Raw genomic sequence first — 19,029 nt, 5'->3', positions numbered from 1 at the left:
CTGAGTTTATGGGTCATATGACACTCCTTACGCACGGCCTACAAAAGATACACCTCCTTCGTACACTGAGATCGGAGCTTTGTCAGGATCACGCAATATCACGGGTACCTTACCTGGTAGTCGTACTCCATTTTCTATTCCCGTCCCCGTCTCCATTCCGCCGTCCGGGCTTACTCGGTTTGCTACTACGCCTGGTACCAATCCTTCGACACCTCTACCCTTTTTTACATCTCCGTCTTGGTAACTATCATCACTCTTCCTCTGCTATTCTACCTCAACATTATTACAAACTATGCATGCTCTTCATCGGTATCATCCCGCATGCTTTCAGTATATAGACGTAGTCTTTTCTCAGCAATGTCTTGTCGAATGTATTTTGTGTTTTCCTAGTTATATCATTTGACATACATGTCACGCCCGTCGTACAACTACCTCCTAATAGACCGACGGTCGACGAACCTCGGGTAACTTGATCCTTCTAAATCGATGTCTCACCCAACCGGGAGGGCGCAGACGTCGAAAGGGGTGTAACTACGGCGTACTTCGGCGTAGTTACTCTAACTGGGGTTTTGTTCTACTGATGGCTATGTATCTCGATTTGTAAATAGCTATCTCTATATATCTTTCACTACTGACAACAATCAAGGATCGCTGAAGAACTTCAGCGATCTTCTCAGCTAATATTGTTTATTCCTCCTAGACGTTCATCCAACCCTCTTGCGCTTTGGCGTACTTCGACGCACTTCGTCCAACTTCCCCGAGCCCCGGCTATCCTCTTCCTCCTCCGACTAACTCCGCCTAACGTCGCCGTACTTCTGTTCCCATTGTCCCTATTTAGCCTAACTCCGTCTAACTTCGCCGTACTTCTGCTCCCATTGTCCCTACGTAGCCTAACTTCGTCTAACTTCGCCGTACTTGGTCTCAGATGTCCTGGGTTACGTGTAGAGTAAAAAGGTTAAGCCGTGATGGGGGTTTTGATGGTCAAAGGAGGGTCATTGTTGGTGGGATAATGGAGGTGTCACGACGTAGTTCGTGACAATACATCTCATCGATCTTACAGATCTCCTCAAAACACTACATCACTAGGTTTGTTCCCTACAAGGCCTCATTGTCACAGCTCATCGACGCAGATTATTCCGACGTCTGGTCCTTACAAGCTTACAATCGACCTCCGCCCCCCCAATGCTCTTGTGTATGTGTTTATGGATCATGCTAGAACCATGATTGGATTGCAGTACTATCTGTTACAATCTCTTGGTAGATCATGTCTCTCAGAGCGGAATGAATGGGCAAAAGAACATGTAAACTTCACTCTCATTCATTCTTCAACGCCTTAGGGCTCCCTTAAGAACCTCATCGTGACTGAACCTCTACCATCCCGGCACTTGACACTCAAACTATCAGAAACACCGGTGCAATAGCTCCCAAATCCATCTTAAACCTCACTTCGACATTGAGAGGTTCCGTGATCTTTGAGACTCCCGGCTGGAAACAGGTTCATGGTAGATAGTTCTCTCAACAAGTCGTCTCTGTGTTCTTCCGATCTGCGCAAATCAGAATCCTCTATTCCTGAACTTGCATCATTCACTTCTTCTCTTGCAGAACTGCATGTACTTGACAGTCTACAACTTGATTGAGTTGAGGCCGGTTTTCCCTTTGTGAGCAAATCAACCAGTGGTTTACACGCTGGGTAATCGAGAATCGCTCCATCGAGAGACTTCCGATGATCAGCAGGACCCTACGGGTGTTAGTACTGTACATCTCTCATTTGTTTCTGGTGAATTACTCACACATTCAGAACAGAGAATCATAGCGCCTTCATTGGTAGCAAGATTAATCAGGAACCGCCGATCTTTTTCGAGTTCGACTTGTTTATCCATGCTCACCGGGCCCATGTTTGAGGATCTTGAAAGATCTTTCAATTCATTTCTGATACCTGTGATTCCAGAGGTTGGTCCTCCCACAAGCTGCCAGAACCAATAAGACATGTTCTTTGTGGTGGACAGCAGGGAGACACCAGAGTTCATACATGGCCGGCCTCCTCTGTATCCAAAACAAGCAGATGTATTACTCGGCAGTAGTGAATCGACGTAGATGTCTGACATGAGACCTCTCAAAAATGTGGGTTAAATATTGTTGTTATCCTTTGCTCTAATTCTGGATATGATGTGATTATGTCTAAGTCAAATGTGAAGTAGAGGATAAGAATTGAGATATCAATTCTGAATACCTGGGAAGATAGTGCTGCACAGAATTGAGAATCATGGTCAAGTCTATCACGTAATCCCAGATGATTGCGCACCTTTCATACCATGGCTTCTTATTCACACTCTCCCTTCAACTTACTTTTCCCATTGCTTTCCTATCCCACTCCCCTCTGAGAAAGGCAAAACAAGTCCTATCTCATGCTTCTGTTATATATAACGCAACACAGAGAATAACTAGCGTAACTGGGTCTGATCCTGTCCAGATCAGTAGTTATCGCAAGATCAATTCCTCTAAGCATAGTTGATATTGCGCCTCTTAGATAGTTTAGATTTGCGGGTCCGCTAGCCGGTCATGATACAGTACTCGTAGTCCCCTGGTCTTTGTTCTCCTATGCCGCTGCTTGCGCTCTGTCAACACACAATTCTGTATGATTGATTGCTCAACTACTTGATCATGAAACAGATTTAATCTCTCCCGTCCTGTCTGCTCTTCCGCCCTTCACTGTTGAAATGCTCTATGAGTGTCCATACTTTCTTCTTTAGCTTCTTTCTTGTTACAAGGGAGTACTACTGTATATGGTAAGTAGTACATATATAGGTATGTAAATGCACATGCATTCATATCTTCCTTGTAGCATCATCTTCTCCATAGGGGTAAACAGTCACTAACAAAGATTGCACTTACTTACCATACCTTCTTGGTTCCAAAAGTCTCAATTGTCATGGCGTCCGGACTCCTGTAAGAAGACATATGTAGTGTCTGTTCTGTAGTCATCTTCACACTTCCCAGCTGTATCTTCCTCACGGACGGCTTCAGACATATTTAATTCTGGTGGCAAGACAGAATTCCCTGAATAAGTCTTAATGGATGTCTTAGAATTCCTTGAATTCCAATACCTTCTCTTATCTGACGTTCTCTTTTGTGACAATCTTGCAGCTTTTCCAGAATGTAATTGCTCAACAGCTGCCTTACAATGGCTGAAGCTGCTTGATATAACCTTCAATGTGGCAAGTCTGTCCTTCTGTGAAATTAGTATAAGTGATACTATACAAATCAATGTGATTTTATCTGCCTGTCACTCACACAACGATTACAAATTATCAAAAAACCTTGTTGACTTGCAAGCTCAGTCACATCTTTCATACGGTTCCCAACATCCCAAAATTCTATGAGTTGGCTTGGATTTGACTTTGAGCTCTTTAGAAGCTTGTCTTGTTCCTGTTTCAGTTTATGCAATGTCCACACCAGTTCATAGAACCGAGCCGTTGGTTCTTCACGTGAAGGTAGAATCAGAGTACTGGCTCCATTCCGACATGAGAAACATGGACGTTTAGACAGCAACAAACCCAGACGAGCGGTAGAGGACCATATGACATCTGATGTCTCTGACCCATTCTCGTTGTTATCTTTGTCCTCGGTGGTTGACAGTGGGGATAAAGAAGACACTGAGGACGAAAAAAGCATTCGGCGTGATGATGGGATTGATAGAATTTAAGATATGTTTTAGAAACCTATCTATACCCCAACTTATAGTCAGATTTGACAATCGGACTTTCCGTCGTGAGAAGTCACGATTTCGAAAGGAGCGTGAAACCTCCAAATTCCCACTTCCACATCCATTGTCATGCAGGTTTTGATCTTCCATCAGAAGAGATTTGTGCATACTTACAAAGTCATGTATCCATCAACCCCTAACAATTTCCTAACACGGACTACCCCAAGGCAATGATCCTTCCTCCCTTCCCTTTCCCCCTTCGTTACGGGACGGGGGAGGGAAGGGGTTATTGTCGTGATCACGCGATCACTACCTTACCTGGTAGTCGTACTCCATCTTCTATTCCCGTCCCCGTCTCCATTCCCGCGTCCGGGCTTACTCCGTTTGGTACTACGCCTGGTACCAATCCTTTGACACCTCTACCCTTTTTTACATCTCCGTCTCGGTAACTATCATCGCTCTTCCTCTGCTATTCTACCTCAACTTTATTTCAAACTACGCATGCTCTTCATCGGTATCATCCCGCGCGCTTTTGGTATATAGACGTAGTCTTTTCTCAGCAATGTCTTATCAAATGTATTTTGTGTTTTCCTAGTTATATCATTTGACATACATCTCATCAAACTTACAGATCTCTTCGATACACTACATCACTAGGTTTGTTCCCTACAAGGCCTCATTGTCACAGCTCATTGACGCAGACTATTCCGACGTCTGGTCCTTACAGTTATTCTCCCGCCTCCATCAGGATAATCCCTTCTTTCATCCCTCATCTCTGACACTAACCCCTCTCTTCAAATATACCCACCTCCCTTCCGCCCTCCTCACCGTCCGGATAAGAAGTCTGAGGGACAAAAATACGTTCTGCCACGTCTATCTCTCCTGGCATCTTGCGTCTTGCCAAGACGTGGAAATGAGATAATCCACGAACACTTTGATTTCGCTAATCATCAGTACACTTACAATCCTTTTATTCCGTCTTGACTTACAATAGGATTTAACAACTGTTCATCAGTCAAAACTCCATATCAACCAATCACACAAATCGAAGACCTAAGACGTGCATTGTCTTACCCATCATCACCCTTCCGACTTCCGCCCGGAGGGTTGATAAGGGATACAATCATATTCTACCATCAAGGCCACAGAAGAATAGGTTCAAGGAACTTCTCGTAGATGTTTTTGAAAATGGAAGAGACCATTACTCACCCATAAACATTCCCAACCTCTTTCATCCCATAAAGAACGTACCATCCTCCCTACTTCATGTCCACCAAGAGATTCGAATTGAACCCCAGCCCAACGCTTCACATCATCTCCGGCTCTTGGTTCAAGTATCTCCGAAGGGATTTCAGGATCTCCAGGTTTAGTACCTTCGGGAAGAGGAAGAACTCCTGTCATACCTGTTAAACCACGTTCTTGAATGACGGACCATTGTTCAGGATCGTTATTTACTAATTCAGGATGAGCTATGGGTACCTTCAAATCAGCTCTCAATCTCTTTTCTCTCTGTCCCGGCAATCATAAACTCTACAGCTTTATTTCAAACTCAGTAAAAAGTTGATGAACACATGCAGCATCTCAACAGTCTTCATTTCGATTCAATAAACCCAACGAGATAGAGGTTGAAGACTGGGGATCATGATAGGAGAAGGATGACTTCTGTATTGACTTGAAGGAATTGGGAAGATCAGATGGTTTGATGAAGAGAAAAGAAAAGAAGTCAAACTCACCTTGGACCAAACCACGTAATGTCGAACACCATGAGGAAGAGAATAAGGCCAATCATTAAATTTCACCACAAACTTAGTTTCGTCCAACCCTTTCGTCGGGTCCCAACGAAGATATAAATCTTCATCTTCCTGCATAGACATGATGGAAGAAGGAGCCGTCGAAGGGGACGATGGTTCTGATTCTGATGAGCCGAGAGGACTAAGCGGAGGTGTTTCATTAGGTGAAGTGAGATTCAAGTTAGTGGAACCGACTGAAAATGGAGATTTGGGAGAACTCGGTTGGTCGATCAGTGGGATTTGGGGTGAGTTTGGAGGGATGAGAGAAGGGGCGAGGGTGTTCCATGGAAGTTGATCCATGAGATAATTTTCTGTACTAAATCAGTGTTTCTCTTATATGAAATCAAAGTGGGCCTTTATATTGTTCCAGATGTTCTGTGTCAAAATCGTCAAGATATATATATGTGGAGGAGTTATCAAGGAAGTGTGACGGATGATGAACGAAGATGATTGAAGGTTATCAGCCCAGTGGAAGAAAGCTTGGGGAAGACTCAGGTGAGTTGTTCAACTGTTCAATCGGAATTCAAATGATAAGAGAAGAAAGAGAGAGGATTTGCCGAAAAACTCACCTACAGTACCGAAATCTTGTTTGACACCTTCAACCCATAATTTATACCTCTTCTGTAGAGCTGCACTTCGACCAAGAGGTTCCAAAGGTCTAAAATCTGAATTTCAATTTCAATTTCAATCACTCATCCCCTTACTCCCTTTCTTACGTTCCCTCTGACTTTACAAGTACAGCCTTTCGAGGAATCTCGGAATGGCAGAATGAAGGTACTCCAGAAAAGGACTACGGGCCGGTCTGGAAATAGAGATACATGAAGAATCGGAGATAGATGGGAAAAGAAAGATGACAAATGGGATGAGAATAATACTGACATATAAAAGCTTTCAATTCTCCCCATGTCCAAATCTTCGGTTCAGCATCTAATTCTTCTTGAGTCGGAAGACCTTCACGAGGTTTTGGTAGGAGTATCTTTGGTGCGGGATAACGACGATCGTTCAAGTAAATAATTTCTCTGGTTTCGGTTTGTTTTTGCATCCTTATCGAACCTCCTTTGTGTACCTCAAGATTCGATCAAGTGATTCGGATATCAATGGTTCAGATGAGTCGATAGTTGATCAGTAACGTACTGTGACTTTGGTCGGTTACAATGAAACTAAAAGTGTTGATTGTCAATTAGGTGAGTGGTGATTGTATGACTAAGTCTCACGGATTAGATGTCAACGTTGATGTACTTCCAAATGTGAAAGAAGTCTTTCAGGTAGAGTACGTATGTATGTCAGATAAGATGAGTTGTGTAGGCGGTTGGTGGATTATATGAAAGTGTGTAAGTATGTAAGTGAGTAAGTGACTGATAGTGATAGTTGAATAAGATTTGATGAAGAAGTAAGAAAATAAGCGATGAGAGTGTTTATAAATAAGAAAGACTTGAAGTCTCTTGCAGACATGTTTCAAACTTCACCCATTGAAAGGAGATATTGAAAGCATTATAAATCTCAAACACTACTTTTGATCAGTACATACATGAAAAGAGAAGATGATGAAAGGTTTGATATTCAAAGAGTGATACGTCCAGAAGGGGCAAACAGACGTGAGAAATATAAATGTCTGTTGTCAAAGGATAATCACGCAGAACGGGACCGTTCTGATATTTGAATGTATACGAGGGGTTAAGTGGTTTGACGGGTATGGAGCGAGATTTCCTGAGTAGATAGCGGGAAAAAGCTTCAGGGGTGATGGTATGAATGTGCCAGAGTGATAAAAAGAGATGGTCGATTTAGGAAGTCTCTCTTGTATATTAACTCGGATCAAACTTCCGAGGTTACAGTGTGAGAAGGGAGTAAAGGAATTTCTGATTCTTCGTTTGGGTCGGATGATGTTGTTTCGGGAGAACCGTACTTCTGTTTCTCATCAGCGATCCATGTTTGAGAGAACTATTTTACATGTGAAGAGACAATGGGGGAATTGCGTAATTAGTCACCAACAGAGATGTCCTGTGAAACTGAAAGAACTATTCTACATGTGAAGAGCCATTAGGGGAATTGTGTAATTAGTCACCAGCAGAGATGTCCTGTGAAACTGAAAAAAACTGTCCTACATGTGAAGAGCAGTGAATTGAATAGCTCAGTCACCAACAGAGATGTCCTGTGAAAGTGTGTATCAAGAACAAGGTCTCAAACTAGAAGGAAGAGAGGACACTGGGGAAAGTTTGATGAAGGAACTCACCACAGCTACTAACCCAGAAATAACGATGATACTCATCCCCACAAACGCCGGCCAATCAGGGACGGATCTATACATCCCCCATTGTGATAAAACTCCAAATACGACAGAAGAATAAGACATCATCCCTACTTGTCCCCCTGTGGAATGTTGTGTAGCGTGGGTCAAACATATTTGAGCTCCTCCACCTAGAGGCTATGAGATCAGCTTTTTGTTTGTAACTCTCATTTTCCCCTTTGGACCTTTCATTGTAATAGTAAAATGTACTTCTGACAGCAGGTAATACGACGAATACACATTAAGAGACATGTGACCATGGAGGAGGATGAGGAGGAGGAGGAGGAGGAGGAGGGGGAAGAGGAGGAGGAGGAAGAAGTGATAGTGGTAAGGGAAAAGATGATGGACGCAAGAAGACTTACGATGACAGCGAAAAGAGCTATCCAATTGATGAAACTAGAAGGCATCACAATCTTTTCTCGAGAAATGATCAACATTCTAATCTTCAGCTTACTTCAATTGTAGTTAGAAAGCCGAAAGTTGAGACACTGGAGACTGTCTCCTATGTATATTCTCAAGATGTTCACGTTAAACTTCGAGAGATGACTCGTCCTTGGTGGAAGATGCTTGGGGATGAAGAAATGATTATTCCAAACCAAACTCACAATGAACTCAAGACTACACTGGAAGCAGCAAACATTGTCAGAATTTGTACGGCCGTAGCACGTCTACCTATGAGTCGAGTAAAGAAGACTGGTCGTCAGCAGTAATCCATTCAACCTGCGTTCATGTTTCAAAATCTATCTTCACTCTTCTTGTCGCACGAGTTCCAACAAGTCAGTGAGGGGAAACTTCAACGGTGAGCTTTCATTCAAGATCCCCGCGCGGGTGGGAATCATTTAGGAAAATAACGTCAAACGTCTTGACAAGATTCTGCGAGGCGAAGGACACCATTTCGACAAAGAGAGAGTGTACATTGAGAGCCATAGGGGTAGTAGTGAAGATGGACGATCAAAAACTCACTTTCTCCCGTAATGACCAAAGTGCACAAGCTCATCAGACTTATTCCGATAACACGATTCGTCAAGTCATGTGTGATAGGATCAGGTAATGTCCTCGTGACCAACTCCAGTGTTGATACACGGTCTAAACCTGTCTCGTTTGTCGTTCGAAGTGAAGTGAATATCAATGGGAGGATATGATCCCTTAATTGCTGGAAAATGTAATTCCCAACGGATTGTTCTTTGCCCTCGTGGTAGAAGGATTCGAATGTTGGAACAGGTTGATCTTTGAAGTGTCGTGGCATAGGAAACCGTAGAGGTGGATCTAAACTAGGAATAGGGAGTGAAGAAGCGGGATTGGGAGATAAGAATGACGGTTGAGCTATGATGATAACTCCGAGGATACTGATGACTGATTATCAGTTCAGACTTCTTGTGTCTGGAGTGGAAGTAAACATAGATGGATCAAAGCGAAAAGTCAACTTCAGGAGCTGATGAGTTCAAAAGTCCCTAAGATTACACAGGATCAGGCAAGATGACATCTAGGTATCGAAGATCATTGGACAGAAAGGACCAGTTGATCATCGACGAGTGAAGACATCATGACGGTTTTAATGGAGTTGGTGAGCCTCGAAAGTGAAAGAAATATCAAAGAGGGACTAACCACAAGAAACGCATTGAATCAAAGTGAATCTTTCTTTTAAAAATAACCAACATATTCCAGCCGTTGGGAAAGGTAATAAAGCTAGTATTGGTAACGCCTTTTACCATCAATATTGCCCATTCACAGAAAATAACCTTCAGCACGAGTAGGATTTCTCATGTATGTCATTCAGAGTGAATCATATGTTCGAAGAGCCTCTTACTCTGAGATTTCAGATCGAGATATTCATTCCTAAGATTGACGAGTAAAATGCAAGATTTCTTCGATCCTGGACAATATGATAGGAAGGGTTAAAGGGAAGACACCCAAAAGAAAAGAAGTTGGCAATATCAGTAAAGTACTCACCTCACTTAAACCTAAATAACCAAAAGCTTCAAAACCACACCATAAACCCATCCAAGCTATTATCCCTCTTATCCATAGTAAATATCTTATCCCTTGTTTCCCACCTTTTCCCCATGGTGCATAAGGTGTAGAAAATGAATTCCATTTCTTCATTTTTTCTCTCTTTCTTCCTGTTACTCTACTGACATCATCTCTGTGTTCTCTAACACCCTTATAGCCTTTCTTTGCTTGATCTTCATGTTCAACTAAGAAGGTCTTGTTGATCGTCTCTTCTCTTTCCCCTCTTCTTCCTGTAAATCCGCTGTCACTTTCATTCGCTTGATTTTGTCTCATCGAAAACGGCTTGATAGTCGTACCTTCTCTTTCCCCTATTCCTCTCGTACTTCCTCTGTCGCCTTCCTTTACTTGGTGTTCTGGTCTGGCGGAAATCGTCTTGATGGTCGTGACATCCCCTTCTCCTTCCTCAAGCATATCCACTTTGTTCGTCTGGATCAGAGGCAAGTCATCGTCATTCCCTTCATCATTACCAAGCACCTGCACACCTCTCATCTCAGCCGAGGCCCAATTATTGTACCTGACGCCAGTCGCTGGAGTAACATCCACTAGACTTCGATCTACACCTGATCCCATTGCAGAACCCTCTTCCGCCCGCACCTCCATGTACCCACTTCGAGTCAGGCGACTTGACACCACATAATCTTCGCTCGAAATACGGTCCACATCTCCCATCCCCATAACACTTCCACCATCTACATGTCCGCCCTGTATTCCCCCGAGCCAAAGCCAGACCATGCATCCTACCAAAGTCCCGATCATCCTAACCACCACGATGAAATTGATCGGTATTGTTTGACTCGTCTCGAGGTATTGTACGATAGTGTCCATACTTGCGAACGCTGCGTATGCTATTAGGGCGATGAGAAGGGGGTGCAGCATGGTGGGCTGGATCAGATAGAAACGCTCCAGTCAATCTCAAGGAGTGCCTTGTTGGGCCTTTCGCTGTGTACTATTCTACGTCGAACTGTTCAGGAGGAAGTTTTAGAGTAAAGCTGATGTTTGAAAGAGAAAGCTTGAAGGGATGTTGACAAGATGCAATGTTGGAGCATTGATGGAGAGAAGCGAGATAATCGGATGGCATGGTTCGCAATCCAGAAGCGTTGGTAAATTCTTGATCGAGTGTTAAAGGTAGTGGAGTAGATCATCAGTGCAATCATCAGCCGATCAAGTCAGTCCATCAGATTTTGAGTTCGCATCACAGCTACATAGCTTGCTTGAAATATACTTCCATCCGCGAACTGGCAAGCTGGCATGAGTCGTTGCATGTCGGGTGGGAAAACGACGGAAGAACACGCACAATGCAAATGTGGCACATGACATCAACTGACAATCTCGTATGTTCTGAATTACCGAGTCATAATAAATGTTCAAGTTCAAACCACTAAAGCCAGCGCCAGCGCTAGCATACCAACCACCCCACCTGCTTCAACTCGAACACCAGCCAAAGCGGCAGAGCTGGCCGATGGGACGGGGGGAGAGTCGGTGGTACTTCCTGTGGCGGATGAAATGGGGAGGTCCGTGTTGTAAGCGGTGAGACCTCCAAAGGGAGAGGGAGAAGGCGATGAGGATGGGACCGCAGAGGGAGTAGTAGATGGTACGGTCGTGTTGTCGTTGGTCGTGTTGGTGGCGTCGACAAGCACTCCGGTACCCCACTCGACTGTCCCGCCGTTGAAGTCGGTCGAGTTGGTTGGTGGGGTTGATTGACCATCTGCACCGACGATCTGGGGTTAGTGTGGCTCTGTCAAGTTGGGCATGTGGGTTCGGGAGGGAGGTATCAATTGGTCAATGGGATCTTCACTTAGATGAATGACATGGAAAATAATGGAAATGGTGCAGATCGATAGATGAGTGATTGGAGTATGCAACAAGACTCACAGTAAAACGGGTGGTCCAGAAAGTCGCCGCAGTGACATTAGCAGCATTGGTAAACTGCAAGAAATAAATCCCGGAGTGAGGCGACACTTGGGGTGCAAGAGCGGAGAACGACGTGGTGGTTGTGGCATCGATGTTCTTTCCAAGGTCGAGAAGTGGGATCATCTATAAGATTAGGAGTGTTCTTCTCACTTTTTCTTCGCCCAATCTACGTCTATTCATATAATCAAGACATCCATCTGTGTAAAGGTCCGTGCCGCGTCGGGTGACAGGGACACTTTGCACACTAAGACACAGGATCCTGCCATCCTACTCCAGAAAGAACAAAACTTCCCAGTCACGAATGACAAGGACAAATCCCCATATCGTCAGAATCTTCAGCCGATGAATAAGATAGATGGGAAACGACTCTTGTACCCGTCCAAGGGGGAGGGTAAGACAAAGAGTCGACCACGGCATGCAAGGAAGTAGTGCGAGTGTGAAAAGGACATGCGAGAAAAGCTTTTTGACTTACACCGATATTCCAACCAGTCATCAAAGTAATAGTCATATTCGTCCATTCCCCAGTCATATCCGACGTCCAAAGAGCCGTGATATTTTGACCTTCCATCACTACCGTAGTTGAATCTGGTGAGGTTGGGGTAGGGTCTGCGATGGTGAGAAGGGGTAAGAAGAGGAGTGAAAGGATAGTTGTTATCGTGAACATTTTGAGTGGAGTAGATCGATATCGATCTTCACCTGAATTCAAGGTAATGATTGTGAGAGATATCGAAAGAAGGAGTGAAAAGTGTTAGGTGAAGAAAATGATTAAAAGTAACAAAGCGTCAAGCGAAAAGAGATCCAAGCGGATGTCAAGTACCAAATGTCAAGTGACAAGTAGCAAGTGTCAAGTGTCAAGTGTGAAATGAGTGTGGTTGTATGAGATGATATGGATGTAGTGAAAGAGACAAGGGAGGTAAGGTAAGGATAAGGATATGATAGGATGTTTGAGTTGTGAAATGTAAGACAGAGAAGGGGGGGAAGAAGGGGGAAGAAGGGAAGGAAATACAACATTCTCCTTTGGGGGGATTACGCACAGACCGCCTTGACACACCTACTTCCGTCATTACCGCATCATACACCCGCATATGTATCATACGAGTACTCTACATCCAATGCATTCGTTTGCTGTGCTACATGCTACCATACTTGACCTTCTCTTGCTAGCCCTGCTCAAAGGTACAGATAAGCATGAATGAAACAGAGCGAGACGAGACATTTGAGAGTGAGACATGTAAGTTACTTTGCTGCATGCTGCACGTTCTTGGCCATGAGAAACACGAGTGACGCGTGGGAAAATCAGTCGCGTCCCAGTGGCCAGTGGATCATGGACCATGGACCACTGTGTATAAGTTACTTGTACGAATCTATTGCTCATGGGGATGCCATATGACATGGCGTGTTGAGTCATGACAAAGAAGAGTTGTGCATGTTACTTCTCTACTAGAATCATCCTTGCTACTTGCTACAACTTGGCTTTTCATATGAATAGATTGCTCGACATCAAAAGTCTCGTCGTCGAACCGGACTTCTAGTTCCACGACGTAACATCAATCCCAACATTACCGTCGTCGCTGCGCTCAATGAGAACCTTGGGGTTTAGCGTCACTTCACACGTCACAATCTCAATCAATGGTCAAAGAACCTAACCGGTGAGCAGAATCAAGGATATTGGCATTGAATAAGTGAATAGGGGAAATGAGAAAAGGATAAAACTCACCATGTCGCTGCATAACTAGCATGTTGATTCCTCAATTCCACTATCGGTGGTTTACCCACAGGAATACCTTGTTGCATCAAGAATGAAGCTGGTATAGTTTCATCTGATCGTGAGTCACCTTACAAGCACCAAGGGAGAAGAGAACATACCATCAATAGCATCAACTAAAACAGGTTGTAAACCAATCTTCTCCCCTCCACAAAATTCCACCATCCCTTTTAGATCTTTCCAATACCATTCATTCTTTTCTTTCCTATTATCAGGACTCCAACTTTTTTCTCCTCCTTTAGATAAGATACCTTCTAAAATGACTTCTTGTCCCATTCCCGGAGGAGGAAAACCAGATCTTATCTTATCAGCAAGATCGTTAGTTATGAATCCTCTATTGACTAGGATGGTTGTTGGGCCTGACCAATCGTCCGTTCTTCTTCTTTGAGATTCTCCGTTGTCAACATCGTCTCTCATGGACGAAGAAGAGGATTGAGGGTTTATATTTGGTACTTCTGATGAGATGTTGGGTTTACTGGAGGAGATATTGGATTTGTTGGTAGATGAGAAAGAAGAAAAGAGGGAAGAGAAGGAGCGAAGGGAAGAGAAAGAAGAGGATTTATCTTCAATTGGAGAAGCTCTTCGAAGTGGTAAGATCAAATTCCATCCATGACTTCCTCCTGGAACACCGGGATGAACTTGAGGTCCTAAGAGGATAGGAGGACCTGTGAAAGTACCTTTTACTAGAACACGACGGTATGTGAAATCAGGTAAGGCGTCTAGACTGTTTATCAGTCTTTTATCTTTTCAGCATGTCATACGATGAACACAAAGAATCATCTGAGCCCAAACCCAAAACACAGACCATTTTTAACACGAGGAAGGAGAAGCGACATTGCTCGAAATGCTCAGTCTTGTCCAAATGAGAAAGATATCTCCTTGATAAACCCCTCATATATCCACGATATAGCATGGACGATAACATAACAACCCACAAGATCTCCGTAAGTACTAAAGTATATCAAATCACAACAAAAATAAAGATTGAGCAAGTCGTTCATGATAGCTAAATTAACTGAGGAAAGAGGGAATGACGAGAAGATAAGGAAAAGCGGGGAAAATCAGACTCACTTGATATTACTAGGTAAAATCAAAGCTTCTTTACTCATATTCTTCTCTACTTCATCAATCAATTCCAATTTCCATTTCAATCTTTTCAATTGCCAAACCCCCAAAGCACCAGTGAGTAGTGGAACGAAAAGTAATAGTATAGTCGTTGGTTTGTATAATTGAGATCGGAGAGTGGTAGGTTTTGTTAATGTTGATGATTGTCTTTGTATATTTTTCATAAATGACTTTTTGGTGAGGTTATGAATCGGTCGAAGTGAGAATTGTGATAATGTTCGATGAGGTTGATGTGACTGGTTTGGTTTTGTTGGTCCAGGTTGATTTACTTCTTTCAAGAATGGTCGATATGATCCCCGTGACAATAATGTTTCATAAGTGTCCCTCGGTGGTGTTCCATTGTTGGGAATTGTATGGATGATTCTTGGTGAGATAACTGGTAGTGTTCTTGTGGAAGTGATCGTGTAGATGTTTTTACTAAGAGGTGAAGGGATATGTGGAAGGTTTTTATTTGTTGGTAAAGTGATAATTGAGGTAGATCTGGACATATCCAAGGTGGTGGTGGTCTTATTGAAAGCTCTTGTGATCCCAGTGGATGACCCAAGTCGGGACATTGTGTTGATTGAAGAAACGTCTGGTAGTACTTATCACGAGTAGTGGAGAAGTACCATGTACCATGGATGACTGAGAGATATCTTACGCCCCTCTTGCAGTCCTTCAGTCCGTAATATACGTCATACGTCACTTTGATATCCCACCCTCAGAATCCCAAAGGCGACAGTTCGACAGTTCGACGATGTAATGTTTCAGAAAAGGTGAGAGAGTTTTGCTTATAACACCGTGATCCGTGAAGTCATTTAAAGACCAAGATTTTGAAGATTTTGAAGGAGAAAAGATGACGTGAAGGGAAAAGAAGGAAAAAGTTGATCGGACTTTACCAACAACGACAACAACTTTCCCTCTTCCTATCAGCAACCTCATCTTCCTACCTTCACTCTTACATCCTCCAACTCTATCTATCTCCTCAATATCAACTATCAGCCCAATTCAGCAAAACAACACCATGACGTTTCCCACCAGATGACACCAGAGTCCCTGAAAACCAAGCTATCAGAGACCTTATGAGACGAAAGAAACATGTCCGACCCAGACACTTCGACATTGGGAAAAGAAGATCCAATACAAAACCTACCTTCTTGGACAACAATCCAATCATGGGTACTCAGACCACAAGCTATCGCTAAATGTTTCATCAGTGATATTTATCAAATGTCGAGTTTGATTTTACCAAATACGACAGGGACGAGTTATGGTTCTCGAGGTGAGTTCTGACTTTCGACTTTACTTTCATCATCGACTTTGTAAAGATTTCTCCTCCTGTTTACCACTATCACTTTCATAACATGTCTTTATCATATTACAAGATCTTAAATGTGGTCTTATGACTCTCATCTATCTCTTCTATTTGACATCATCGTAGAAGGTGTGACTATTGGGATTGGTACGTAGGATCAATTTCTTCGGCATACTATAACCAAAACGTTTATCTCAAGGACGTTAATTGAGAAAGGAAGGAATTGTTGAAGAATTTTGTATGAAGTATAGAAGAAAAGTGAAATAATCATTGATTTACAGATACATTCCTACTCGATCATTTTCCTTGTCGTATGGTCAACTTGGTAGGGTTAGTAATTGGAATCGATACACGTGAAAGTAATCTAACTATTTACTTGGATGATGGTGATGGTCAATATGTTCTTCCTATCCTTATACGACTCTCTCTCATTACCATACAATCGAATACCAATAATCAATCTGGTACAATCTCAGGTAATCATCTTATTTCGAATATAAATGGAACTGGCAGTGCCTCGACGACTCAGCTTTCTTCCTGTACAAACGAGACCGTACATTTCCCATCCGCAAAAGAACGTAAAGCTCTTCGACGTGCTCAAACTCTCGAAAACACTACAAAGATGAATTTATCGCAACGCCCCCCTGTGAAAATGTACGAAAAGAAAGATATTCGAGTGGGTGATGTAGTGAGGGTTGTGGGGAAAGTTGATGAGTGGCAAAGACGAAGGAATGGAGCGGGGGAATGGGTTAGACAAGTCGTTGTTGAAGATGGAGGTGGTGGAAGTATAAGTGAGTAATCGTATCTCACTTCCACCCCTCTAGAGACCCCTCCGCCCATCCCTCGTTCCATATTCATTCCAGCCATCCCTGTCTTTGGTTTTTCATGACTGTTTGTTCTGTGTATTTCTCGTTCAAACTGCCCTACTTTTACTCTGATCTTCTCTTCCGTCTACTCAAATTTATAGCATTGGCTGGTTTCTTCAAGAATGAACATCTGATAGATATCTACCAAAAGTTTATATCTTGGCTGTGGAATGCGAACAGTCATCAAGAGACAAGTAGGAGGGGTCAAAGTGTGAGGTCGTATACTAAGAGAATCGGGGAGGGGGGGTAAATGATCAGAAATCAGAATTGACAAATTAGCAAGAGTAGATCCAGACGAACAATTCCTACACGTAACACAAGTCAATCAACTTCACCGTACATTATACTCTCAGCCATTCATCATGCCCCCTGCTCCTACTCTCTCTAGGGCGAGTTCGCCATTACGTCAAAGGAAATTACCTAGTCCGGCAAAATCGGTCAGATCGGTCATGTATTCAGATTCGTTAGCACCTTCTAGTGAAATTGGGAGTGAAGTGGAATATGATGAAGGTCCTGTTCCTGTGAGTCATCGTATTCCCTCCTTCCCTCCCCTTCTAGTTCTCAGTGTTACTCTCCAATTTCACTCTTGCGCATGAATGGTTTTCTACCTCTTTTGTCTCAAGTTCCAAATTTGACCATAATCCTTGATCCTCACCACTGCCCTCTCACTCCCTCTGCCAGCCAATCCTTCACCACCGTCCTCTCCTGCCGCTGGACATCATGGACTACGTGAATTTTCTCATCACTTGTCCATTAAGTGACTTTGGCAGTTACGTGACCCATCCAAACTCCGTTCTTCTCAACTTACCGACCACACATTCCGTCATTACCTCCTAGACCATATGACCCAAACAACTTTATCCACTATCAGATCAATGTCACCTAATCAACTCCATCTCGCCCTATGTGATCTATTTCCCGAATATGCAATATCGACCAAAGATCAAACCTCGATATACCAGCCTACTTTCGATTCATCATTTCCACCCTCCTTCATCACTCCTCGACAGAGTACGACCGCTTCAAATTCTCTTTTCAAACAACCCTCGACTTATTCTGATGATACTTCAACGTGGTCAGTTGGATCTGATCATGTTGGTAAAGACCTATCAGAGGTGTTTGGGGATAGCACAAAAGATAATATATCACCTTCTGCCACACCTACTCAAGCTAAATACTTTCGTTCGAAAGCTGAACGTCTGATGGAGAAATCTTTCATTTCTCAAGCGAAAGCAACTCCCGAGGAGCATTCACACTCTTTGAAATCTTTTCGACCCTATCAGCCTCATCATCACCAACAAACTCTTTCTTTGACTCGTCCACATATCGAGTCGTTCCACTTACATCACTCCGAACCGTTTCAAGAATCTAAAATAGATGTTGATCTGTTTACACCATTTGCATATCCCTCACAATCGTATCAACATTCCTCAATCCCGATGCAACCGTGGAATCTTCATCAGAACAAAAGTCGACCTCACAATCACCATCAAAACAACAGTCGACCTCACAATCTTCCTCAGAACCAATCTCAACCTTACGATCTTAATCAAGACCAATCCCAACCCCACAATCTCTATCAAGCCCAAGCTCAACGTCATAGTCATGAAAAACAAGAATTTTCATACCAAGAACCAAGTCTAGAAACCTTCACCATCCCCTCCATACTCTCCATCCCTCATTTGAACCAACTCGCCGGATTGGTAGTTGACGCAGAATCCAAACGAACCGAACGAGCCCGTCGAAAACGTATAACGGAAGGTATCGCTTCTCAAGCAGATCTAACGATATCTCCTCGTGCATACAAATTATCAGGAGAGAAGAAAAGAAGAAAGATGGAGAGATTAGTGAGGTTTGTATTGAGACGAATTTCTGAAGAAGGTGGTTTAGTACATGTCCAATTAACCAGGAAACAAAAACAAGATCAAAATCCAACTTACCCCTCTGATCCTTCCATTGAGATTAAAGACAAAACTTATTTGAAAGAATACGACTTTCAATCGAAATATTCAAATCATACATCTCCTCTACCATACATGATTAGCGGTATCAATGACAAACAAGTAAGAATGATCATGGAAAGAGATAAAAGGGAAAGAGATGAGGAAAAGGAAAAGGAAAGGGAAAAGGAAAAGGAAAAGAAAAAGGAAGAGGGAGAGGAAAGGGAGAGGAAGAAAAAGTAGAAATAGAAATAAGTTACATACCTCTCCCACCTGATTTACTATGTCCCATCCTACTCCCACTCTTACAAAAAGAAACGAACTTGATTCAAAAACTTTTC

The 19,029-nt window shown here is 43.0% G+C and overlaps 4 protein-coding genes across 4 annotated transcripts; 1 reads left to right on the top strand and 3 right to left on the bottom strand.

The window, feature by feature from the left end:
* Positions 1-2,920: 2,920 nt before the first annotated feature.
* On the bottom strand, positions 2,921-6,535 carry TREMEDRAFT_62037 (uncharacterized protein; the record flags this gene model as incomplete). Its single annotated transcript, XM_007004196.1, has 10 exons — positions 2,921-3,205; positions 3,292-3,593; positions 4,022-4,152; positions 4,333-4,378; positions 4,490-4,646; positions 4,693-4,707; positions 4,913-5,182; positions 5,437-5,804; positions 6,063-6,158; positions 6,373-6,535. The coding sequence occupies 10 exons, from the start codon at positions 6,533-6,535 to the stop codon at positions 2,921-2,923; spliced, it is 1,833 nt and encodes a 610-aa protein (XP_007004258.1).
* A 4,442-nt stretch (positions 6,536-10,977) lies between these two features.
* On the bottom strand, positions 10,978-12,684 carry TREMEDRAFT_71572 (uncharacterized protein). Its single transcript, XM_007004328.1, has 3 exons — positions 12,171-12,684; positions 11,660-11,821; positions 10,978-11,505 (listed from the first exon to the last, which is right to left on the bottom strand). Exons 1-3 carry the CDS (start codon positions 12,360-12,362, stop codon positions 11,158-11,160), a joined length of 702 nt encoding a protein of 233 aa, XP_007004390.1. The 5' UTR covers positions 12,363-12,684; the 3' UTR covers positions 10,978-11,157.
* A 514-nt stretch (positions 12,685-13,198) lies between these two features.
* TREMEDRAFT_29452 (uncharacterized protein) lies at positions 13,199-14,752 on the bottom strand (the record flags this gene model as incomplete). Its single annotated transcript, XM_007003765.1, has 5 exons — positions 13,199-13,286; positions 13,416-13,518; positions 13,565-13,855; positions 14,078-14,187; positions 14,535-14,752. 5 exons carry the CDS (start codon positions 14,750-14,752, stop codon positions 13,199-13,201), a joined length of 810 nt encoding a protein of 269 aa, XP_007003827.1.
* Positions 14,753-15,665: 913 nt separating this feature from the next.
* TREMEDRAFT_62034 (uncharacterized protein) lies at positions 15,666-18,931 on the top strand (the record flags this gene model as incomplete). Its single annotated transcript, XM_007004195.1, has 5 exons — positions 15,666-15,849; positions 16,164-16,212; positions 16,396-16,673; positions 17,028-17,269; positions 17,519-18,931. 5 exons carry the CDS (start codon positions 15,666-15,668, stop codon positions 18,929-18,931), a joined length of 2,166 nt encoding a protein of 721 aa, XP_007004257.1.
* Between the last annotated feature and the right edge of the window lie 98 nt (positions 18,932-19,029).

This window comes from Tremella mesenterica, assembly GCF_000271645.1.
Source record: "Tremella mesenterica DSM 1558 unplaced genomic scaffold TREMEscaffold_4, whole genome shotgun sequence".
Classification (NCBI taxonomy): Eukaryota; Fungi; Basidiomycota; class Tremellomycetes; order Tremellales; family Tremellaceae; genus Tremella; species Tremella mesenterica.
This window is presented reverse-complemented; position numbering and strand designations above follow the sequence as displayed.